At 73.3% G+C, this 24177-nt stretch overlaps 2 protein-coding genes across 2 annotated transcripts in view; one reads left to right on the plus strand and one right to left on the minus strand.

The window, feature by feature from the left end:
• Nucleotide 1: 1 nt before the first annotated feature.
• On the plus strand, nucleotides 2-20096 carry SLC4A2 (solute carrier family 4 member 2; the record flags this gene model as incomplete). Its single annotated transcript, XM_080364253.1, has 23 exons — nucleotides 2-382; nucleotides 1078-1149; nucleotides 10231-10399; nucleotides 10901-11136; nucleotides 11576-11700; nucleotides 11838-12061; nucleotides 13009-13145; nucleotides 13265-13445; nucleotides 13515-13650; nucleotides 14409-14592; nucleotides 14694-14808; nucleotides 15088-15272; nucleotides 15349-15562; nucleotides 15642-15866; nucleotides 16197-16345; nucleotides 16902-17096; nucleotides 17159-17392; nucleotides 17499-17588; nucleotides 17810-17976; nucleotides 18054-18307; nucleotides 18511-18680; nucleotides 19457-19630; nucleotides 19710-20096. 23 exons carry the CDS (start codon nucleotides 2-4, stop codon nucleotides 19788-19790), a joined length of 4098 nt encoding a protein of 1365 aa, XP_080220379.1. The 3' UTR covers nucleotides 19791-20096.
• Nucleotides 20097-21054: 958 nt separating this feature from the next.
• The window catches only part of FASTK (Fas activated serine/threonine kinase), a gene marked incomplete at its 3' end in the record, with an annotated part of 9460 nt that continues 6337 nt past the window's right edge, over nucleotides 21055-24177 (minus strand). Inside the window, exon 9 of the mRNA XM_080364254.1 lies at nucleotides 21055-21141. Coding sequence (XP_080220380.1) covers nucleotides 21055-21141 — 87 coding nt within the window. The remainder of the gene's footprint in view (nucleotides 21142-24177) is intronic.

The following is a 24177-nucleotide window of genomic DNA, read 5'->3' on the forward strand; positions in this document are numbered from 1 at the left end:
GATGCCACACCTCCCGGGGAGCCCCCACGCCGGCCACGTCCCTTCCGCCACTCTTCCCGGCAGCCCCCGCGGCCGCCCCGCCCCTGCTGCCACACCTCCTGGCGAGGCCACGCCCCCGGCCGCACCTTCCTCGCCCGCCCGCCGTGGTTCCGGGTTCGATCCCCGGGTCCGCTCGCCCCGCCCGGGACACCGCGGCACCGGCTCCTGCAGCGGCCGCGTCGTCTGCGGGGCCCGCGGGGGAACGCCGACCCCGCACGCCGGGGACTGTGCTGGGACCGGTACGGACCCGCCCGGTGCCGCCTCACCCCGCCCCGGCGCGCTCCCGCTGCCGCTCCGCCCCGTCGGGGCCGCGCAGACCCGCCCGGCGCGGCGGGACTCTCCGGTAAGCGGCGGGAGCCGGAGCCGCGCGGGCGGGAGCTGGAGAGGGCGGGGCTGACCCGGTCCGGTCCGGTCCGCTCTCGGTGCTGCCGGTGCCGTGTCCCGCTTCCTCCCCGCTGCCCCGCACGCTGTTCCCGGCGCCCGCCCCCGCCCGCCGCTCCGGTCCCGTCCCGTGCGGACACCACGGGACTGGACCCCGGGGCGCCGCACCCGCGGCGGCTCCTCCCGAGTGCCGCGTTCCAGCCCGACCGCGGACCCGCTTTCCCCGCTGCCACCTCGGCGACCCGCTGCGGGGCCCGGCCGCGGGGTGAGGGGCCCGGGGCAGGGGGAGCCGTGTCCCGCGGGAGCTCCGTGCTGCCCCCGCGCGCTCCTGCGTCCCCCGGCTCCTTCGGCCGGGGCGGGTGCAGCCCCCCCACCTGCTGCCATCCCCCGGGACTCCCCCGGGACCCTGTTCCTGCCCGCCCGCCCAGCTCCTGCAGCTCTGCCGCCCGGGATGTCGCACCTCAGCCCCTTCCCGCCACCGCTGCCTCCGCCGGCGGCGCCCCCGGGGCCGGGACTGCGGGTGGGGGTTCCTGCGCGGCTCGGACACCGTTCCTGTGCCAGACGCGGCTCTCGAGGCCCCGGCGGGCGGGAGGTGGGAGCCCCGCGGTCACGCTGGCGCTGCGCTTCAGCCCTTGTCATCTTTTCATTCCCCAGTAGGTGCTGGAGCGACACGAGGCAGCTCTATGCCCTTCCCTCCCGGCTCCTGAGCTCCGCAGTGACCTCCGGCAGGTGAGAAACACGGGGCTGGGGAGCGCCCCCGGGGACGTGGCCCTGGCAGCTCCCGGCACAGCCGTCCGGCACCCCGCGCGCCATGCTGGGCGCCGAGCAGCACTGCCCGCTTGCGAAACGCTGCCAGGGGTTGAGCAACGCCAGGCACGGGTCCAGCCCCACTGCTCTCCCACTCGTGTGCTGGCGTGGGCTCCCACAGCCCTAAAGTGGCAACCGAGCTGCCCTCGGCCTGGTCCCCGGGGCAGGGGGGACGGCGGGGCCCGAAGAGCACAGCGGCCTCCCCTGAGCCACTCGGTGCAGGCCGGGACGTGGGCAGAGCTGGTCCCCGGGGGGCTGGGGCTGCCACACACCTTTCGTGCCAGAGAGGCCCCCGTGGTCTCTGATCTGGTGTCAGGGTTGTTCGGGGGCGTGGGAGGGGGCTTGTGTCGCCCCCAGGGCTGCGGGGTCCTGCTGTGGTCCCTTCAGGGTCGCTGCACCGCTTCAAGCGCCTGCCAGCAGCGCGGGATGTGATCGGGCTAACAACCTCCTGGCACCGGCACCGCGCCGCCCCGCAGGCCGCCCTTCCGCCCGGCCCCCCCGGCCCCCCGGCCTCCCCGGGACCGGGGGCCAGCAGCAGGGCTGGCCCCGAGCCCGGGCAGGGGTTGCGCCGGGCGGGCTCTGCCCCGCGGCCCCTTCGCTGCTCCCCAGCCCTGGGTGCTGCCCCACGTCACTGGGGTGTCCCAGGGTGGGCTCGGGGCTCCCCGGGGCCGGCAGGGACGTTGCAGGGGACGGGAGTACCGGGAGCGCCCCACGGATGGGGTGGGGGACGCTCCCGCCGCCCCCTTCCCCTGCACCGTCCCCGGGAGGGGCCGTGGGAGCCGCCGCCTGGCCGGGCCCCCGCGCCGATCTGCGGGACGGGGGGGCCCGGCTGCAGTCCCCGGGGCGGCCCCGCCAGCGCAGCCCTGTCATTAGAGGGGACCAGGCTGGCTGCCCGCGGCCGCCGCGCTGGGGCTCGCCAGCGGGGGGGCACAGGCTGCCCCCAGCTCCTTCCCGGCTCCACGACCCCCACCCAGCGTGTCCCACCGCCTGTCCCCTCGCGGGGCCCCGGGCGCCCGCAAAGCCCCCGGCGCCTGCTCCTGCCTGCGCTCCTGGGGCTGCGGGGCCGTGTCCCCCCATGTCCCCCTGGCCCCACACCAGCCGCTCCGCGGGTCCGAGCGCGGCCGCTGCGCTGGCTCCGGCCCGTCCCCGCCGCTGGCGGCCCCGGTGCCCAGCGGGAGCCGCGGCGCGGAGGTGGGGCTGCCCGAGGAGCCGCTCCAGGACTTGGCACCGGCGCTGTGTTTGGATAAAGTGGCCTGGTGCAGCTCGCCGGAACAAAGGCTCTCGCTGCCGCCGCCGCCGTGTTTTTTCTTTCGCTCCGGTATAAAAGCTGCCGGCGGCGCTCGGCAGCTGCGCTGCGGCGGGCAGAGCGCGGCGGCCCCGGCCCGCGGCGGAGCGCCGGAGGGGCCGCGCTGGCTCAGGGTCCCGCCGTGCCGGGGGCCCCGCGTCGCCTCCCGCCGGGGCCGGTCCCTGTCCCCGGGAACTCGCGCCGCCGGGGCCGCCTCCCGGACACCGGCAGCAGCGGGAGGGCGGCGGAGCCGCAGCCTTGCCGGGCCGATGGGGTGAGTGGGGCAGAGCCCGTGCCGGGGCCGGGGAGCAGGCAGCCCCCCACGGCAGCCGCCAGGGCCGGGGCTCGGCTCCGGTGTCCCGGGGCGGCACCCGGAGCCCGGCACGGGGCGGCGGGGCAGCGGTGCCTGTCTCTGCCCAGGGCCGGGTTGGGGACAAGAGCCGCTCCCGGGGTCTGGGGTCCGCGGGGTGTGCGGGGAGCACACCGCCGGCCGCAGCCCGCGGGGCAGCCCCTGCCCGCCGTGTCCCCGGGGCCGGTCCCAGGTCTCCAGCGGTGGCACCGGCGGGGGCGGGGGCGCGGGGCCGTGATTCATCCGCCGGATCCAGCGGTTTCGAGGTCGTGGGGCGGGGGGAGGATATTTTTGGTGGCAGCTTCTGAAGCTGCAGCGTGCAGCAAACCTCTGCCGGGGCGGGAGCGCCGTGTCCTGGCCCTGCACCCCCCCGGGACCGGGGCGATGCGGGGACACGGCTCCCCCGGACCCCTCTGCCGGGGGGGGCACCCGGGAGGCGCTGGGGCAGCGGGACCTCCCGGGGTGTCCCGGGGCAGCCAGGTGAGCGTGGCGGGGGAGCCGGGACACTGCGCGGTGCGGGCGCGGCTCGGCCTCGGGGCGCTGACCCTGGGGAGCAGGTGCTGGCGCAGCCCCGGGGCAGTGCCGGGATCGGTGCTGGTGCCAGGGCTGGCCTGGGCAGGCGACCGTGGCCCAGGAGCCGTGGCGGGCACTGGCTGTGGCGCCCAGCCTGGGCGCTGTGTGCGGGCCGTGCTCCGGCTGCGATGGGTGACGGGGGGCCCGTGTGCATGTCATCTGTGTGAGTGTCACCCGCGGTGGCTGTGCGCCACGGCCACGCACCTCCCCTGCTCCGGTGGTCCGGGACCCTGTGCTGCAGCAGGACGGCGAGTGCTGGCGGCCGGGCGGGTGGCCCGTGTCGGTGTCCCCAGCGCAGGGAGCACGGGGAGCTCCTGTGCCTGCGGGGAGGCAGGTGCCAGTGCAGCATCGCTGCATGACGGGCACGGCCTGAGCTGCGCTGGGCTCTCCCTGCCGCGGTTTTGCCTGGAAACTGGGCACAAGCCGCTCGCAGGGGTGCTGCCAGCAGGAGAGCTGCTGTGGGACGTGTGTTCTCTGTCACCGCCCTGTCAGCTGCGATGCACAGCGGAACCGGGAAGCGTGGCTCCTGCTGCTGGCCGGGCACACGGCGCTCAGCAGCAGCCTCGCCTCTGCGGCACACACGTGTGTGGCACGTGTGTCTGGGTGTGCGCGTACCGACCTCGCAGCGGGGACCCGCTCCCGGCACTGCCGCTGCCGGCCTGTCTGCAGCCAGTGACATGGCACAGGGGAGCACGGTGCTGCCGGCAGGCCTGGCACTGCGGATGGGAGCCGGGCTCTGGCTGCCCTGCTGTCCCGGGGTTCCCCCGCTCCCCATCCCCACCCCGCCGGGGTTTCGGGTCAGTGCGGTGGATGGGGATGCCCCAGCTGGTGTGGACGGGGACGCCCCGGTTGGTGTGGACGGGGACGCCCCGGTTGGTGTGGACAGGGATGCCCCCGTTGGTGTGCGCGGGCTCCTGGGATGCGTCCGTCCTGGGCACAGGGGACTGACACCAGGGTTGCCTCGCTCAGCCTGCTGCCTGCTCACCCCCCGGCCCGTGCGGTGCCGGCGGTGCCGGTGGTGGGGCCTGGCACAGGAGAGGGCTGGGGCACGTGCGCCCCATGGGGCAGCCCCCACGGCGCGGGCGTGGGGCGGGGGCCGGGCTCGCTAATCTGCTGAGCGGATCAGGCGGGCAGGCCGGGGCCGGTCCCAGGAATGCGACCGCGGCACCGATGGGAGCCGCCGAGCCGGCTCGCGCTCAGGCGCCGATCGGAGCCAGCCGGTAATTAGCGGTGTGGCGTTGGCAGCCCGTGGCCGTATCGCGGACCTGCCCCGCTTATCAGAGCGGCCTGTTCCCTGGCACAAGAGGCCATTGTGCGGCACCGCCGGCGCGGGGAGGCTGCATGTGGGGCTGGCCGTGGCGGGGCTGCCGTCCCGGCACAGCTGGTGCACAAGGCCCTGGCACCCCAGCCCTGTGCTGGTCCTGCAGCGGGGTGAGCTGGTGGCCCCGCAGCTGTGCCGGTGCCTGGAGCCGTGCCACACCAGCGGCGCGGTGCTGAGTGCCGACACTGGCAGAGCTGCAGCGGGGCAGCCCCGTGGCCACCGGGCACCTGGCTCATCAGACCCGTCCCCTGCTGTCCCCCCGTCCCAGCGCCCTGGGGAACGGGGCTCACGGGCCGTTCTCGGCAGCGCTGCCACGAGCCGCTGAGCCATTGCCGGCTGACTCAGCCACCACCGCGGAAAGCAGAAGTTTCCCCCCCGGTCCCTGTCACCCTTTCCATCAGAGTCAGGCCACCAGCTTCCGGGTGCCCTGTGTCCCCTGCCCAGCCGGGCCCGGCACCGCAGCTCGCCCGCGCTGGCACTGGCCCCCTGGCTCCGCCACGGCACCTGCCACAGCCCGGGGCCACGTGGCGGGAGCCCCGTTTTCGGGTGCTGGGCTGGCAGCGGCTCCCCCGTGCCGGCAGCTGGTGGGAGCGCGCTCGGGCCCTTCCCAGCGCGCCGTTCCCGAGAACAATCCCAGTGTGTTCCCGGGGCTCTAATCCCCGTGAGCTGCCAACGGGATTAAACCCAAAAAGCTGCTTAGGGCTGGCGAGCGCCTTCCCGCACCAGAGCTCCGGTACCTGCCGGCTGTGGTGGCCCAGCACCGCGTCACCGGGATGGGTGGGATGGGGACACTGTCCTGCCAGCTCAGCCCGGTGACGCCGGAGAGGCCCCCGCAGCGTGGCCGGGGTGGCACGAGGGTGCTGGTGGTGCCGGCTGCCGGCTCGATGCGCTGGCCCCTTGGGTGCGAGGGATGGGGCCCGTGCCTGGCGCAGTGGGGCAGTTTTGGCTGCCAGCCGCGGCCTGGCGGGCGCCCCGGGGTGCGGCGTGGCGGGTGGGCTGATCCGCGCTGCTGGGCTGGAATGTGGATGTGCTGGCTCCGGCCCCGCCGCAGAGCCGGGATCAGGGAGCAGCCGGAGCTGGGCAGCGCCAAAGCCCGGAGACGGCGCTATCTGGTGCCGCTGCCGGGCTCAGGGAGCGTCTGCCGAGGCCGCGGCTCCTCGAGCCTGACCGTGGCCTGGCCACCGCGCTTGCATGGTGACGGTGACGAGGACGGGGATGGTGAGCCACCCATGTGAGACGCAGTCATCCGTCACTACCCTCCCCGGTCCCACCGTCACGTAGGGGCACCTCCCGCGGCAATAAACCCGCACGCCGGTGCCGGAGGGGTCAGCCTGGTGCACGGGGAGCTGCCGAGGGGCAAGTGTGGGGCGAAGATGGCCGGTGGGCAGGTGTGGGGGTGGGGACGGGGGTGCTGGGGGATCAGTCCCTGGGTGTGCCTGTGGGTGCACGCGAAGCCGGTGCCCCCGCAGCCTGGCTCCCTGCCCGCCCCCGCGGCGCCGGCGCCTGCGCAGGGTCCCGCCCGGGGGGCTGGGGCTGGGCCCCCCGCTGCCCCGGCTCCGCTCCCTCCCGGCGTTTGTCTTGGCCCCCGCTCTCCCGCTCCCACCGGCCGCCAAGACAAACCAGCACGGAGCCGGCGCTGCCCGCGGCCCCGGAGGCGCGAGGGAGGGACGGCTGGCACCTGACCCTGCTCTGTCCCCAGGTTATGCTGCCCCGAGAGCGTCCCCTGAGCCCCCGCGAGAAGGAGAAGGGCTAAGGCAGCCGTGCCGGGGCGTGAGCCAGCACCATGACCCACTCCCCGGTGTCCTCCGAGATCCACCACATCGTCTCCTCCGCCTTCCAGAGCGTAAGTGCCACCGCGGGGTGGGCACGGCCTCGTGGCTGCGGGGCCTGGGGAGCTGCACCCGCTGCCCGCCGGGCAGGGTCCACGGCACGGCCCTCCCACCATGCTGCGCCACGGGCTGGGCCCCGTCGCATGGCCGTGGGGCTGGGCTGTGGGTGCCGGTGGCACAGTGTGGCACCTGCCCGTTGTGTGGCCGTGGGGCAGGGCTGTGGGTGCCGGTGGCACAGTGTGGCACCTGCCCGTTGTGTGGCCGTGGGGCAGGGCTGTGGGTGCCGGTGGCACAGTGTGGCAGCTGCCCGTTGTGTGGCCGTGGGGCTGGGCCGTGGGTGCCGGTGGCACAGTGTGGCAGCTGCCCGTTGTGTGGCCGTGGGGCAGGGCTGTGGGTGCCGGTGGCACAGTGTGGCAGCTGCCCGTTGTGTGGCCGTGGGGCTGGGCCGTGGGTGCCGGTGGCACAGTGTGGCAGCTGCCCGTTGTGTGGCCGTCGGGCTGGGCCGTGGGTGCCGGTGGCACAGTGTGGCAGCTGCCCGTTGTGTGGCCGTGGGGCTGGGCCGTGGGTGCCGGTGGCACAGTGTGGCACCTCCCTGTTGTGTGGCCATGGGGCAGGGCTGTGCCCCACTGCAGCCAGCCCAGGGCAGGCTGAACCAACCACACCGGGGTGGCGGGTGCCCCTGCGGCAGGTGCTGCCGGGGCGCGTTGTGCCGGGGCCGCCGGCTCTGCCGGTGCTGCTCGCCTCCCCCGTGGTGTGCCGTGCCAGCGGTGCCAGCGCCGCATGGCCCTCGTGGGGCTGCCCGGGAGCGGAGTTAATGATTAACCCTTTGCGGCGCACTGCGCCACTGCCGTTTGGCAAGTCCCCGCTGCCGCACACGTGACCGGGAATGGGACCTGCAGCCCCTTCCCGGCGGCGCTGCCACCCATGGATTTCCTGCTGGGCTCCCAGGTAAGCCGCGGCCTCGCCAGGGCTGCCGGGCCGGCAGGACCTTCGTGTCCCGGGCACTCGACTGAGGGCACCGTCCCCAGCTGTCCTGGGGGCCGAACTGGGCCTGGCAGAGCCGTGGGTGTCCCGCGGGTGAGGGAGTGCGCCGGGGACACCGGGACACGGGGCATCGCCCTGAACGGGGCGCCGGCTCCGGAGCCGCTCAGCCCCACTGACCCTCATGGCGTGACACGTGTGGGGACACCGGTGCTCGGTCACACTGGGCAGGGGACCAGGCAGGTTTGGTGAGGGGTCCCGGGTGTTACCGTGGGCAGGGTCAGTGTGTGTGCCGGGGACCGGGGGCAGGGATGTGCGGTGTGGTCACGGCACGGGCGGCAGATGCGGAGCCCGAGGTCACTCGGGGCTGGCAGGATCCTGGGAGGGGGCAGGGGGGCGGTGGGGCTGGGACACGGCGCTTTGGGGTCGGGGGGCTGCGTCACCAGGTGCCGTGGGAGTGGCTGGGCAGGATGATGGAGCGGGGGTGTCCGGGGCTGCGGGCACAGGGCTGGGAGGGCCGGGGTGTCACGGGGGTCACAGGGAGGGGGTGTGGGGAGCGGGGGATGCGGGCGGACGACGTCCCTGACACTGCCGTCACCGCTGCCGTCACGCGGTGGCCTCGGTGCCGGCTGTGAGGGGGTCGCAGGTCTGCCTGTTCCCTGTCCCCCGCCGTGGTGCCGTGTCCCGGCAGGGCGTGGGGGTCACTGCGCGGTGGGGCGGGGGGACCACAGTCAGCCCAAGGACACAGCGCCTGGCACGGGATGTGCTGGGCTGGGGGCGGGGGGACAGGCAAGTGCCGTGGGGCAGCAACGCAGGGGCCGGGGTGTCCCTGGGGAGGCTGGCACCCCCATGCCGGTGCCTGGGGTGTCCTGGCAGGGACAGCGCCTGGGTGTCCCTGTCCCCACCCCGGCCCCTGCCACGTCTGGGTGGCACCGTCCTGCTTGTCCCCTGGGGGTGGTGGGGGTGATGGGGCAGGACTGTCCCTTGGCTGAGTGCTGTGGGCATCACCGCGGGGGGAAGCCGTGCGGTACGGGGGCGCAGTGAGCCCGAGGGTGTCAGCGCTGCCCGACCCGACCCACGCAGCACCGCGGGGGGGTGTCGCACCGCGGGGGTCGTCATGCGGCCGCCAGCAGAGCCGGTGCATTCCTGGGAAACGTGCATCGCCGGGGGGGATGCTGCGTGTGCCGGGGGGGCCGAGCAGTGCCGGGGAGAGGCTGTGCAGTGCCCAGGAGCGCCGAGCAGTGCCGGGGGGGCCGAGCAGTGCCGCGGGGCCGAGCAGTGCCGGGGGGGAGGCTGTGCAGTGCCCAGGAGCGCCGTGCGGTGCCGGGGGGGCCGTGCGGTGCCGGGGGGGCCGAGCAGTGCCGGGGGGGGCCGTGCAGTGCGGGGGGGGAGGCTGTGCAGTGCCCGGGAGCGCCGAGCAGTGCCGGGGGGGCGGGCCGTTACCGGCGGGTCGGTGCATCCCGGGAGCGTCGGTGCGTTCCGGGGGGGCCGGTGCGTTCCGGGGGGGCCGGTGCGTTCCGGGGGGGCCGGGGCTCGGCCGGGGGCCGGCGCAGCCCGATGCTGCGGGCGCAGCCGGTGCCCTCTGCGGGCCGCTGTCACCTTGAGGCGGGCGCCGGGCGGCTCCGTCAATATTTGGTGAGGCCGGGGAAGGAGCCGCCGCCCCCCGGCCCGCCGCCCCCCCCGCCGCCCCCATCCCCGGCCGGGCCGCCCCGATAAAGCGCTGCGGGAGCTGCGGCGGGAGCGCGGCTCCGCCATGACTCAGGTAGGACCGGCCGGGCGGGGACGCGCCCCGCACCCCCGGCCCCGCGCCCCCGGCCCCGCGCCCCCTCCCTTCCCCGCCCCCCTCCCTGCACCGCTGCACCCGCAGCACCTGCAGCCCCCAGCCCAGCGACCCCCCCTTGCACCCCAGCACCCCCAGCTGGGACACAGTGCTGGGGGGGAACAGCAGCAGGGACACCGCGGGGGCGGGGGCCGGGGGACACGGCCGGGACATGGCCCCATGGTACAGCGAGGGGGAGCGGGACCCTGGGGTACACGGGGGGCACAGCAGTGGGGCACAGTGCTGGGGGCACGTGTGAGGGGGCACAGCACCGGGACATGGAACTGGGGGTACATGGGGGGCACAGCACTGGGACACAGCTGGGGTACACGCGGGGCACAGCACCGGGACACGGAGCTGGGTTACATGGGGGGCACAGCACTGGGACACAGCTGGGGTACACGCGGGGCACAGCACCGGGACACGGAGCTGGGTTACATGGGGGGCACAGCACTGGGACACAGCTGGAGTACACGCGGGGCACAGCACCGGGACACGGAGCTGGGGTACATGGGGGGCACAGCACCGGGACATGGCACTATGGTACATTGGGGACACAGCACTGGGGGTGGTGTGTCGGAGCTGCCCAGGGTACCGGGGCACTGGGGGTACTGAGCACATTTGGGAGCGCGGCACTGGAGCGCAGCACGGGGGCTGGGGGTGCAGGCTGCGCTGGGTGCCAATGGCGCGGTGGGTGCCGGCAGGGCACAGCCAGGGTGCACGGCCCACGGTGCAGGTGGGCACGTCCCTTGGGCGCAGCACCTTTGGGGCACCACGGGGCCGGTGGCGTGGCAGGCGGTGGTGCCGGCACTGCCGGTGCCCGCTCAGCCCCGGTGCCGCCCGCAGCCCGAGCAGGAGGCGCCGGGCGCCGGCTCGCCCGCCTTCGGGGAGGAGGAGGAGGAGAAGGACCTGAACAAGGCGCTGGGTGTGGAGCGCTTCGAGGAGATCCTGAGCGACACGCACCCGCGCAACGCCGAGGAGGCCGGGCGCAGCTACGGCGAGGAGGACTTCGAGTGTGAGCAGCGGGGGCGCGGGCGGGCAGGAACGGGCAGGAATGGGCAGCAGCGGGCAGGAACGGGCAGGAGTGGGCAGGAGCGGGCAAGAACAGGCACGAGCGGGCAGGAGCAGGCAGCAGTGGGCAGGAACGGGCATGAGTGGGCAGGAACGGGCAGCAGCGGGCAGAAACAGGCACGAATAGGCAGCAGCGGGCAGGAACGGGCAGGAATGGGCACGAGTAGGCAGCAGCGGGCAGGAATGGGCAGGAATGGGCACGAGTAGGCAGCAGCGGGCAGGAATGGGCAGGAATGGGCACGAGTAGGCAGCAGCGGGCAGGAACGGGCAGGAATGGGACGAGTAGGCAGCAGCGGGCAGGAACGGGCAGGAATGGGCACGAGTAGGCAGCAGCGGGCAGGAATGGGCAGGAATGGGCACGAGTAGGCAGCAATGGGCAGCAGCAGGCAGGAACGGGCAGCAGTGGGCAGGAATGGGTAGGGTGCCAACCCTGCCTGTCCCGCAGACCACCGCCAGTCATCCCACCACATCCACCACCCGCTCTCCACGCACCTGCCCCCCGACGTCCGCCGCAAGAAGGGGGTGCTGAAGAAAGGCAAGAAGCAGCGCCGCCGCGCCTCTGTCCCCGGAGAGACCCCCACCATTGAGGAGGCCGAAGAGGATGAGGACGAGGCGTGCGACACGGACACGGAGCGGTCGGCGGAGGAGCTCCGGCAGCCCGGCGCGGCCGAGGCCGTGCAGGTGGGGGCAGCGCCGGAGTCTCATGAGAAAGAATGTGTGTGACGGGAGAAGAGCAGCCGGTGCTGTGAGTGATGGGACAGCGTTGCTGCTGTCACCTTCACAAGTGCCCGAGTTTGTTTGGGGTGAAACAGCCTCAAGTTGCCCAGGGGAGGTTGAGGTTGGATGTGGGAACAATTTCTTCCCCAAAGGGCTGTGGGGCATTGGAACAGGCTGCCCAGGGCAGTGCTGGAGTCACCAGCCCTGGAGGGCTGGACAGACGGACATGAGGTTCTCAGGACGTGGGGCAGTGCGGGGTGGGTTATGGTTGGACTCCGTGATCTGGAGGGACTTTTCCAACCACAATGATCCTGTGATTCTGTGGGGGCTCTCGGGGCGAGTGGCTGGAGAGGACACGGGACACGGAGCCATGACAGCCCGATCCCCCCGTGCCCCGTCCCAGTTCTTCCTCCAGGAGGACGAGGTGACGGAGCGGCGGGCAGAGGAGCCCGTGGCCCCCCCGGCGCTGCCTGGGTCTCCCCCCGAGCCCCGCGGGGCCGCGGCCCCCAGGGATGTGCGGGCAGGCAGGTGAGTGGGGACGGGGATGGGCGGCGCCGGGTCACCCCCGCGGCTTGGACCCGGCTCTCGGGGCTGGGCAGCCCCCGGTGCCCCCGCAGGGCTGGGGGCTCGGGGGGTCGGGTCTGATGGCGCCGCCTGCCCCGCAGCCCCGATGCGGAGGAGGGAGGTTTGGTGGAGGGGGCGGCCGCCGAGGCCGGCTCCCCCGGTCGCCCCGTGGCCAAGTCGCAGCCGGGGCACCGCAGCTACAACCTGCACGAGCGGCGGCGCATCGGCAGCATGACGGGCGCGGAGCAGGCCCGCTACCAGAAGATGCCGACGGACGAGTCGGAGGCGCAGACACTGGCCTCGGCCGACCTGGACTACATGAAGAGTTGAGTGGGGGGCACCCTGGCCCCGGGGGCTGTGCTGGCTGTGGCATTGGCACAGCAGGAGCCGCGGCTGGTGGTGCCGGGGCTGGTGGTGCTGGAGCTGGTGTTGCTGGGACTAGGGGTGCTGGGGCTGGGGGTGCCAGGGCTGCTGTTGCCGGGGCTAGAGGTCATGGGGCTGGCGGTGCCAGGACTGGCAGTGCTGGGTCACCCTGTGGTCACAGCACAGCTGGGCCGGGTGCCGGCTCTGGCCTCGCTCCAGGTGCTCGGTACAGCCACAGGGGACGCGTTCTGGGCACTGGGGACAGGCCAGGGCCACATCTGCTCGGAGCGCAGCTGGAGCCGATGCCCGGGTGGCTGGAGCGGTGCCAGTGCCAGTGCCTGTGTGGCTGGAGCGGTGGTGGTACTGGTGCCTGGGTGGCTGGAGCGGTGCCAGTGCCAGTGCCTGTGTGGCTGGAGCGGTGGTGGTACTGGTGCCCAGGTGGCTGGAGCGGTGCCAGTGCCGGTGCCTGTGTGGCTGGAGCAGTGGTGGTACCGGTGCCCGCGTGGCTGGAGCGGTGGTGGTGCCGGTGCCGGTGCCCACGTGGCTGGAGCGGTGGTGGTGCCGGTGGCCGCCCCGGGTGCTCATCAGCCCCTGGTGATCTGCAGGTCGGGGCTCCCAGGGCAGGGGTGGTGCCTCGGGGGTCCCTGGGGTTCTGCCTTTGGCACGGGGACACAGGAGACGTGGTGCGAGGAGCCACCTCGGCTCTCCTGACCGCCTGCAGCAGCGACCGGGCGATGCCCCGGGTGCCGCGGCTCTCACCAGCGCATACATCCCGTCCCCCCGCCGAGAGCCGCTGTGCCGTGACCGGGGACCCCGGGGCTGTGACCGTCCGTGCCCGGGGGTCCCGCTGCCCCGGCCAGGCCGCCAGCTCCGCACACAGTGCCACTGCTGTCCCCACGTCTCCCGCAGGTCACCGCTTCGAGGACGTGCCGGGGGTGCGCCGGCACCTGGTGCGCAAGAGCGCCAAGGCGCAGGTGGTGCACGTCAGCAAGGACCACAAGGAGCCCAGCACGCGGCAGCGCAAGCAGGACCGGCAGCCCCACGAGGTGGGGGGACGGGGCTGGGGGTCCCGGCACAGCGGAGGGGTTGGGGGCGGTGGGCGGGTGCGTGTCACACGCAACCCCGTGCCGTGGGGCGTCCCGGCGCTGAGCCGGCCGTGCCGCAGGTGTTCGTGGAGCTGAACGAGCTGGTGGTGGACAAGAACCAGGAGCTGCAGTGGAAGGAGACGGCGCGCTGGATCAAGTTCGAGGAGGACGTGGAGGAGGAGACGGACCGCTGGGGCAAGCCGCACGTGGCCTCCCTGTCCTTCCGCAGCCTCCTGGAGCTGCGCAAGACCCTGGCGCACGGTAGGGACGCGGGGACAGCCCCGGGGGCTGCGCAGGGGTCCCGGCCCCGCTCACCCCTCGCTCGCCCAGGGGCCGTGCTGCTGGACCTGGACCAGAAGACGCTGCCGGGGGTGGCTCACCAGGTGGTGGAGCAGATGGTGATCACCGACCAGATCCGGGCCGAGGACCGCGCCAACGTGCTGCGGGCGCTGCTGCTCAAGCACAGGTGAGCGCGGGATGGCAGCTGAGGACCCCGCACCGGGCTCTGCTGCCCCAGCCCCGCACCGGGCTCTGCTCCCCCAGCCCTGGGCTCTGCTCCCCCAGCCCTGGGCTCTGCTCCCCCAGCCCCGCACCGGGCTCTGCTCCCCCAGCCCCAGGCTCTGCTCCCCCAGCCCCAGGCTCTGCTCCCCCAGCCCCGCACCGGGCTCCGCTCCCCCGGCCCCACACCGGGCTCTGCTCCCCCAGCCCCACACCGGGCTCTGCTCCCCCAGCCCCAGGCTCTGCTCCCCCAGCCCCGCACCGGGCTCCGCTCCCCCGGCCCCACACCGGGCTCTGCTCCCCCAGCCCCACACCGGGCTCTGCTCCCCCAGCCCCAGGCGCTGCTCCCCCAGCCCCAGGCTCTGCTCCCTCAGCCCCACACCGGGCTCTGCTCCCCCAGCCCCAGGCTCTGCTCCCCCAGCCCCACACCGGGCTCTGCTCCCCCAGCCCCAGGCTCTGCTCCTCCAGCCCCACACCGGGCTCTGCTCCCCCAGCCCCAGGCTCTGCTCCCCCAGCCCCAGGCTCTGCTCCCCCAGCCCCAGGCTCTGCTCCTCCAGCCCCACACCGGGCTCTGCTCCCCCAGCCCTGGGCTCTGTCCCGCAGCCCCGGTCTGTGCTCCCGCAGCCGCAGGGCTGCCGATGTGCCGCGCGGTGGCGGGGGTGGCCGTGCCGGGCTGCCGGCCGCTCTGCCGGTGCCACCTCAGGCAGCCCCGGCTCTGTCCCGCAGCCACCCGAGCGACGAGAAGGATTTCTCCTTCCCGCGGAACATCTCTGCCGGCAGCCTGGGCTCGCTGCTCACGCACCACCACAGCACCAACCACGTGCCCGAGGGCGGCGAGCCGGCCGTCACCGACCCCCTCATCGCCGGCCACGCCGCGGAGCACGACGCGCGGGTGGACGTGGAGCGGGAGGTGAGCGCGGCTCCCGCAGCCGCCCTGGCCCCAGCCCCCTGCCCGCGCCTCCTCCCGCTCCGCGTCCTCGCCGGGGGCCCTGACCTGCCGCTGTCCCGCAGAGGGAGGTCCTGACCCCCACCCCCCCGGCCGGCATCACCCGCTCCAAGTCCAAGCACGAGCTGAAGCTGCTGGAGAAGATCCCGGACAACGCCGAGGCCACCGTGGTGCTTGTGGGTACGGAGGGGTGGGGCTGGGGATGGCGTGGGGGGCTCCCGCCGTGACCCCGGGCCTGGTGGTGACCCCATGCCTCGTGGTGACCCCCATGCCTCATGGTGACCCCCATGCATTGTGGTGACCCCTGTGCCTGGTGGTGACACCCATGCCTCATGGTGACCCCCATGCATTGTGGTGACCCCTGTGCCTGGTGGTGACCCCCGTGCCTCATGGTGACCCCTGTGCCTCATGGTGACCCCTGTGCCCTGTGGTGACCCCTGCGCCCCCCGCACCCCCCAGGCTGCGTGGAGTTCCTGGACCACCCTACCATGGCCTTCGTGCGGCTGCGGGAGGCGGTGGAGCTGGACTCGGTGCTGGAGGTGCCGGTGCCCGTGCGGTTCCTGTTCGTGCTGCTGGGCCCCAGCAGCACCCACATGGATTACCACGAGATCGGCCGCTCCATCTCCACCCTCATGTCGGACAAGGTGAGTGCCGCGGCGCTGCCGGCGCCGTGCCCGCGGGGGTCGGTGACCGCGCCGGTGACCCCGCCGGTCCCGCCAGCAATTCCACGAGGCCGCGTACCTGGCCGACGACCGGCACGACCTCCTGACCGCCATCAACGAGTTCCTGGACTGCAGCGTGGTGCTGCCGCCCTCCGAGGTGCAGGGCGAGGAGCTGCTGCGCAGCGTCGCCCACTTCCAGCGCCAGATGCTGAAGAAGCGCGAGGAGCAGGAGCGGCGGGGGCTGCTGGAGCCCAAGTCCCCCGAGGAGAAAGGTGCGGAGGGCCGGGGCCGGGGGGGGGCGCCGGGCCGGCGGGCTCTCACCGTCCGTCTGTCCGTCTGTCCGCGGCGCAGCGCTGCTGAAGCTGAAGGTGGTGGAAGGGGAGGGCGAGGAGGAGGACGACGACCCGCTGCGGCGCACGGGCCGGCCCTTCGGGGGCCTGATCCGGGACGTGCGGCGCCGCTACCCCAAGTACCTGAGCGACTTCAGGGACGCGCTGAACCCCCAGTGCATCGCCGCCGTCATCTTCATCTACTTCGCCGCGCTGTCGCCGGCCATCACCTTCGGGGGGCTGCTGGGTGAGCGGGGGTGCGGGAGGGAGCCACCAGGGCTGCGGGCCGTGCCGTGGGGTGCAGAGCCGCGGGGTGCCGTGCTGTGGGGTGCCGTGCTGCGGAGTGCAGAGCCGCGGGGTGCCGTGCCGTGGGGGGCTGTGCCATGGGGTGCCGTGCTGTGGGGTGTCGTGCTGCGGGGTGCCATGCCGCGAGGTGCTGTGCCGGGGGATGCCGTGCCGTGGGGTGCTGTGCCGTGGGGTGCCGTGCTGCGGGGTGCCGTGCTGTGGGGTGCTGTGCTGTGGGGTGCCGTGCTGCGGGGTGCCGTGCCGGGGGGTGCAGAGCCTGTCCCGCCCGCAGGGGAGAAGACGCAGGACCTGATCGGGGTGTCGGAGCTGATCATCTCCACGGCGCTGCAGGGCGTGCTGTTCTGCCTGCTGGGCGCGCAGCCCCTGCTCGTCATCGGCTTCTCGGGGCCGCTGCTGGTGTTCGAGGAGGCGTTCTTCACGGTGAGCGCGGGGAGCGGCCGAGCCGCTCGGACCCCCCGCTCCCGCGGGGCTGCCCGCCCCCCGCGCGGCCTCTGCCCCCGTGACACCTGTCTGTGCCTCTGTCCCCCTGTCTGTGTGTCCGTCCGTCTGCCCGTCCCTCTGTGCCTGTGTCCGTCTGTCCCTCTGTGCCTCTGTCTGTTCGTCCCTCTGTGCCTGTGTCTGTCCGTCCGTCTGTGCCTCTGTCTGTCCATCTGTCCCTCTGTGCCTCTGTCCCTCTGTGCCTCTGTCTCTCTGTCTGTGCCTCTGTCCATCCGTCCTTCTGTGCCCGTCCCTCCATCTGTGCCTCTGTCCATCCCTCTGTGCCTCTGTCCCTCTGTCCGTCTGTCCCTCTGTGCCTTTGTCCCTCTGTGCTTCTGTCCGTCTGTCCCTCTGTGCCTCTGTCCGTCCGTCCCTCTGTGCCTCTGTCCGTCCGTCCATCTGTGCCTCTGTCCGTCCGTCCGTCTGTGCCCCTGTCCGTCCATCTGTGCCCCTGTCCCTCCGTCTTGTCCTCTGTCCGTCTGTCCGCACGGCCCGGCAGTTCTGCACGTCCAATGACCTGGAGTACCTGGTGGGGCGCGTCTGGATCGGCTTCTGGCTCATCCTCATCGTGCTGGTCATGGTGGCCTTCGAGGGCAGCTTCCTGGTGCGCTTCGTGTCCCGCTTCACCCAGGAGATCTTCGCCTTCCTCATCTCCCTCATCTTCATCTACGAGACCTTCTCCAAGCTGGCCAAGGTGAGCGGGGCCGGGGGGGCCGGGGGGGCGGCGGGACCGGGCTGAGCCCCGCGCTGCCGCAGATCTTCCAGGAGCACCCGCTGCACGGCTGCCTGCGCGCCAACGGCACGGCCGGCTCGGAGGCGGCGTGGAGGAACGGCAGCACGGCCCCGGCCAACGGCACGGCCGCCCGCGCCGCGGCCAAGGTGACGGGGCAGCCCAACACGGCGCTGCTGTCGCTGGTGCTCATGGCCGGCACCTTCTTCATCGCCTTCTTCCTGCGCAAGTTCAAGAACAGCCGGTTCTTCCCCGGACGGGTGCGTGGGGCAGGCGGGACGGCGGCGCGGGGCCCCGGTGAGCCCGGCTTTGGGGGGCGGGCCGGGGGGGCGGCCCGGGGCTGGGCTGACCCCGCTCTCCCCCCAGATCCGGCGGCTCATCGGCGACTTCGGGGTGCCCATCGCCATCCTGGTGATGGTGCTGGTGGACTACGGCATCCAGGACACGTACACGCAGGTCGGCACCCCCCGCCCTCCCCAGGGGCTCCGGTCCCGCTCCCCGTCCCGGCTGCAGGTCAGCGCGTCCCCGCGCCGGTGGCACCGTCTGCTCTGCCACCGCGTCGCCAGGAGCCCTTTGGTCTCCCGGGGCTGCCCCCGCCCCGTGTCACCCTGCCCCGGGGAGCTGTGCACGGGGGGCAGAGCCGGCGCCCCCGCAGCATCGCTCGCCCCCTCCCACAGAAGCTGAGCGTGCCCAGCGGGTTCTCGGTGACGGCGCCGGACAAGCGCGGCTGGGTCATCAACCCCCTGGGCGAGCAGAGCGACTTCCCCGTCTGGATGATGGTGGCCAGCGGCCTCCCGGCCATCCTCGTCTTCATCCTCATCTTCATGGAGACGCAGATCACCACGTGAGCCAGGGGCACAGGGGCAGGGGGGGCCGGGCTGTGCCAGGCCGGGCCGTGCCGACCGTGTGCCCCGTGCCCAGGCTGATCATCAGCAAGAAGGAGCGGATGCTGCAGAAGGGCTCCGGGTTCCACCTTGACCTCCTGCTCATCGTGGCCATGGGCGGCTTCTTCGCGCTGTTCGGGCTGCCGTGGCTGGCGGCCGCCACGGTGCGCTCGGTCACGCACGCCAACGCCCTCACCGTCATGAGCAAGGCCGTGGCGCCCGGGGACAAGCCCAAGATCCAGGAGGTGAAGGAGCAGCGGGTCACCGGGCTGCTGGTGGCCGTGCTGGTCGGTAGGTGCAGCCGCGCTCCGTCCTGGGGGGTGCGGAGCGGGGACCCGCGGGAGCTGGGCTGCCCCGATCCCTGGCCGAATGGCGCGTCCATCCTGTCCCGCGTGGGCAGCGGTGACGCAGGACCCTCCCCACGCCCTGGGGGATGGGGCAAGGGCTGCTGTGGCCCGGCCGGGCCCCGTCCCCACGCCGACGCGCTCCGCCAGGCCTGTCCATCGTCATCGGGGACCTGCTGCGGCAGATCCCGCTGGCCGTGCTCTTCGGGATCTTCCTCTACATGGGCGTCACCTCCCTCAACGGCATCCAGTTCTACGAGCGGCTGCAGCTGCTGCTCATGCCCCCCAAGCACCACCCCGACGTCCCCTACGTCAAAAAGGTTGGGGGGCCCTGGGGTGGGGCACTGGGGTGGCTGTGGGACAGACCCCCCAGGGCCGACAGACCCCAGTGGGGCTGTGGCCCCGGCGCCCTGGGGAGGGGCTGCACCGCGATCTGGGGTGGGGGCTGCACTGCGATCTGGGGTGGGGGCAGCACTGCTGTGTGGGGTGGGGGCTGCACTGCGGTCTGGAGTGGGGGCTGCACTGCGGTGTGGGGTGGGGGCTGCACCGCGATCTGGGGTGGGGGCAGCACTGCTGTGTGGGGTGGGGGCTGCACCGCGATCTGGGGTGGGGGCAGCACTGCTGTGTGGGGTGGGGGCTGCACCGCGATCTGGGGTGGGGGCAGCACTGCTGTGTGGGGTGGGGGCTGCACTGCGGTGTGGGGTGGGGGCTGCACCGCGGTGTGGGGTGGGGGCAGCACTGCTGTGTGGGGTGGGGGCTGCACTGCGGTGTGGGGTGGGGGCAGCACTGCTGTGTGGGGTGGGGGCTGCACTGCGGTGTGGGGTGGGGGCTGCACTGCGGTCTGGGATGGGGGCTGCACTGCTGTGTGAGGTGAGGGCTGCACTGCGGTGTGGGGTGGGGGCTGCACCGCGGTCTGGGGTGGGGGCAGCACTGCTGTGTGGGGTGGGGGCTGCACTGCGGTCTGGGGTGGGGGCTGCACTGTGGTGTGGGGTTGGGGGGCAGCACCATTGTGTGTGGGGGGGCCGCAGGGCCGGTGTCTCCACGCCAGCACTGTCCCCACGCGGGCACTGTCCCCACGCCGGCGCTGTCCCCGCAGGTGCGGACACTGCGCATGCACCTGTTCACGGCGCTGCAGCTGGCGTGCCTGGCCGTGCTCTGGGCCGTCATGTCCACCGTGGCCTCGCTGGCCTTCCCCTTCATCCTCATCCTCACCGTGCCGCTCCGCATGTGCCTGCTCAGCCGCATCTTCACGGACCGCGAGATGAAGTGTGTAAGTACCCGCGCCCGTCCCGCGTCCCGGTGCCGGTGCCGGTGCCCGGCCGTGCCGGCGCTCAGCCGCTGTGCCGCAGCTGGATGCGGACGAGGCCGAGCCCATCCTGGACGAGCGGGAAGGCGTGGACGAGTACAACGAGATGCCGATGCCGGTGTGACCGCGTGCCAGCGCCGCGGCGCAGTGTGGACGCCGGGCAGCCCCGTCCCCGCGCCCGGGGGGGACACCTGCCAAAGAGACACCAGCGCCCAGCCCGGCGCCCGGGCCCCCCGGCCCCCCGTGCGGTACAGGGTCCCGGGCCCGTCCTGACCGGGGCGAGGGGCAGAGCCCCCGTCACCCCCAGCCCCCGGCAGAGCTGCAGGTCCTGCCTGCCCAGCCCCCCACACAATCAGGTGTTTCCTAAATCTGACCCTGTTTTATTTAACCTAAGTTAAACGGCAATAAACAGCTTCATGAGGAGCAGGGGGGGGCAGCAGCACCCTGCACCCCGGGGGCTGCACCGGCCTGTGCTCCAGGGCCGGAGGGCCGGGGTCCCCGTGTGCCGGGGGGCGGGGGTCACCGTGTGCCGGGGTCCCTGTGTGCCGGGGGCTGCCTGCCAGTGCTGCCTTGTACGAATAAAGCGACAGGACTCTGCACACTTTTCACCAGTTTTATTGTAAAGTCACCCCGCTGCCCAGCCCCCCTGTGCAAACTGCCGCACCCCAGACCCCGCGGGGCCGGGCCAGCCCTCCCTCCCTCCCTGCAGCCGTGGGGACACAGGGACGCCCCCAGTGCCACCCACAGCGACCCCGGGGCCGGGGCCGAGGAGCCCCCCGCAGCGCAGCCCCACGCGCTCCCCCTCGCACCCGCCGTCACCCCTTCCCCCGTCACACAATAAATACCTCACGCCCCCCAGCCCCGAGCAGGTGCCCGCGGCCCAGCCCCACGGCCCAGCCCCACGGCGCGGGCCGGGGGCGGCTCCGTGCCCCCCGCTCCATCCCCTGCCCGGGCCGGGGGCGGCTCCGTGCGCCCCGCTCCATCCCCTGCCCGGGCCGGGGGCGGCTCCGTGCCCCCCGCTCCATCCCCTGCCCGGGTCGGGGGCGGCTCCGTGCCCCCCGCTCCATCCCCTGCCCGGGTCGGGGGCGGCTCCGTGCCCCCCGCTCCATCCCCTGCCCGGGTCGGGGGCGGCTCCGTGCCCCCCGCTCCATCCCCTGCCCGGGTCGGGGGCGGCTCCGTGCCCCCCGCTCCATCCCCTGCCCGGGTCGGGGGCGGCTCCGTGCCCCCCGCTCCATCCCCTGCCCGGGTCGGGGGTGGCTCCATGCCCCCCGCTCCATCCCCTGCCTGGGCCGGGGGTGGCTCCGTGCCCCCCGCTCCATCCCCTGCCCGGGCCGGGGGCAGCTCCGTGCCCCCCGCTCCATCCCCTGCCCGGGCCGGGCGTCCGTCCCTCAGAAGCGCAGCTCCCTCAGCTTCTGCCGCAGGTAGTGCTTGGCCTCCTCGATGCCGCTCACCTTCTCCAGCTCCGTGTAGGGCAGCTGGACGGACAGACAGACAGACAGACGTCAGGGCAGATCTGCCATGGCCACCCGTCCCACCCGTGCCTGCAGCACCAGCAGCACCGCCCCAGCGCCGCCCGGGCAGCCCCACGGCGAGGGCCGGCACGGCGCGGTCCCAGCCGGGGCTCAGGAGGGGCAGACGAGCCCCTGCGCCGTGTCCCCCGCCCCGCGAGCTGGTCCCCTCCAGCTCAGCCCCAGCGCAGGGGCCCCGGCACCAATCCCCACCGCGGCGGGGACACGTGGGGCTGCGGCTGCTCCAGCCTCACCGCGACCCTGAGCCCAGCACCAGCACCAGCACCACGGGGAACGAAGAGCCAGACCTGGCCCCAGCCCACCCTGGGGGCAGAGGGGACCTGTCCCTCCCCTCACACCTGGGGACAAGCCAGCCGGCACTCTCCTACAACACCTGCTCTCTAGAAACAGCGGAGGCCGCAGCAGCTCTGCCGCGGGACAGCGGGGAGCCGGGTGGGCGGCTGCGCGAGAGACGCTCCGGGAGACCTGAGTGCGGCCCTTCCCTGCTTGTGAACAATGGGGACAGGCTGTGAGCAGGGGCTGCTGTGACGGGACAGGGGTGATGGTTCAAACTGAAGGAGGGAGGAATTGTTGCCCTGAGGGTGGTGAGAGCCTGGCCCAGGTACCCAGAGAGGGGTGGATGAACCATCCCTGAGACATCCCAGGCCAGGCTGGACGGGGTCTGAGCACCCTGAGCTGTGACGATGTCCCTGTCATGGCAGGGGGGGCACTGGAGGCTGGGAAGGTCCCTCCCACGCCAGGCTCTGTGGTTCCCTGACCCGCCGTGTCCCGCAGCCCCGGCTGTGCCGGGAGGAGCCGGCTGTCCTGGCAGAGCCCCGTTCAGCGACAGCGACAAACCCGCAGTGACGCCCGCGCTGCCCGGCCTGGCACGGCCACACAGGCGCACCCGCGGCTGCAGACACGGCAACACCGGCCAGAGGAGCCTTAAATCAACTGCGAGGAGGGCTGAGCTGCCGGGTCAACGAGCTGCGAACAGCCGCGCGGCGTCCAGCTGCAGCGGCACCGCGGCACCGGGCCAACTCCAGGCAGCGATCTCGTCAGCGACCACGACGGCGGGAGCAGCGCGCCCGGCGGGGCCGCGGGCAGCGCGGGACGGGGTGACACCGGGCACCGTGCTGCCCTTCAGAGGGACACACCAGCAGGAACGTCCCCAGGGAAGGGCCACGTCCTGGCCGGGGCAGGGACACCCCTGCACACCAGCACCGGCACAAAGGGACGGCGGGTCCCAAGAGACACACTGAACCGTGGCCACCAGCATGGGAAGGGCCACCAGCATCCTGGTGGCACCAGGAACACCGAGAGCAGCAGAAGGGAGCCAAACGGGCTGTGACGGGCTGGAGGGGACAGGGAGGGGCCACCGAGGTGACCCGAGGCCAGGGCGGCCACCGAGCCGCTGCAGACCCCATGGGACAAGGAGCCCGTGGCAAAGTCGAGGGGCAACGGGTACGAGTGACGGCTGGGGACACTGCGACCGGACACAAAGGGGAAACTCCACAGTGAGAAGAATCGGCCACTGGAATCATCTCCCCTGGGCCGGGTGGGTTCCCAGGGACACACGGACTGAGCAGCGCTGGGCTCTGGACAGACGGACACACGGACGGAGCAGCGCTGGGCTCTGAACAGACGGACGCACGGACTGAGCAGCGCTGGGCTCTGGACAGACGGACACACGGACTGAGCAGCGCTGGGCTCTGAACAGACAGGGACACACGGACTGAGCAGCGCTGGGCTCTGGACAAACGGACACACGGACGGAGCAGCGCTGGGCTCTGAACAGACGGACGCACGGACTGAGCAGCGCTGGGCTCTGGACAGACAGGACACGCAGAGCGTGTCACTGGACATGGCCCTGGCAGCGGCTCTGGGTGACCAGGGGGACGGGACAGTCCCCGGAGGCCCCACCAGCCCCAGCTGCCCTGCGGCTCCGCACGGTGTCGAAAGAGGAAACAAACCTCCAACGAGAAGCAGAACAACAGAGCGGCACGGCCTCCCGTCCCGGCACGGCCCCCGCCCCGGCACGGCCCCCTGTCCCGGCATGGCCCCCCGGCACGGCCACCGCCCCGGCCTGCCCGGCTCCCCAGAGCCTGCGCTGGGGTCACTGGAGCAGCCCCGACCCGCAGGCCCAGCGGTGACAGTCACCTGGGCTGTCTGGGGACAGGGCACGGAGCCCTGGCTGGGCCGTGCGTGGCGTGGGACGGTTCCCAGCGCAGGTGTACGGGGTGCAGGGCGGGCAGGCCGGGGCGGCTGTTGGACGCGGAGGCACAGAGCCGGGAGTAGAGGCGGCTGTGCCAAACATCCTCAGCGCAGGGCACGCCGGAGCCCAGGCACGCAGCCAGAGCCGCGCCGGGGACCCCTCCTCGTGCCACCAGCTGCTGTGTCCCGCCAGCGGCTGGGGACACAGCCGGCGCTGGGCAGCGGCCCCATGGGCAGCGGCCCCATGGCGCACGGCACAGCAGGGGACGGCAGCGGGATGGCCGTGGCAGAGCCAGGCGCACGGCCCAGCAGGGGACAGCAGCGGGATGGCTGTGGCAGAGCCGGGTGTGTGGCACAGCGGGGGACGGCAGCGGGATGGCCGTGGCAGAGCCAGGCGCACGGCCCAGCAGGGGACAGCAGCGGGATGGCTGTGGCAGAGCCGGGTGTGTGGCACAGCGGGGGACGGCAGCGGGATGGCTGGGGCAGAGCCGGGCGTGCGGCACAGCGGGGGACGGCAGCGGGATGGCTGGGGCAGAGCCGGGCACGCAGCACAGCAGGGGACAGCAGCGGGACAGCCGTGGCAAACACGGCGGTCACAGGACCGCGCGGCTCTGCACAAACACGGGCTGCTGAGCCACCACCGCCAGCAGTTACAAAACGAGGAGGAGCCTGGCGCTGGCATGCCGCTGGATCTGCGGCTGTAATCCAGGTGACCTCTGAAGTGGCGCAGTAAACAGGGCCAAGAGGCCACGTTCCTGGGTTGTTTCTGCAGAAAGATCTATCCTCGAG

Source organism: Nesoenas mayeri (genome assembly GCF_963082525.1).
Source record: "Nesoenas mayeri genome assembly, chromosome: 2".
In the NCBI taxonomy this organism is placed as follows: Eukaryota; Metazoa; Chordata; class Aves; order Columbiformes; family Columbidae; genus Nesoenas; species Nesoenas mayeri.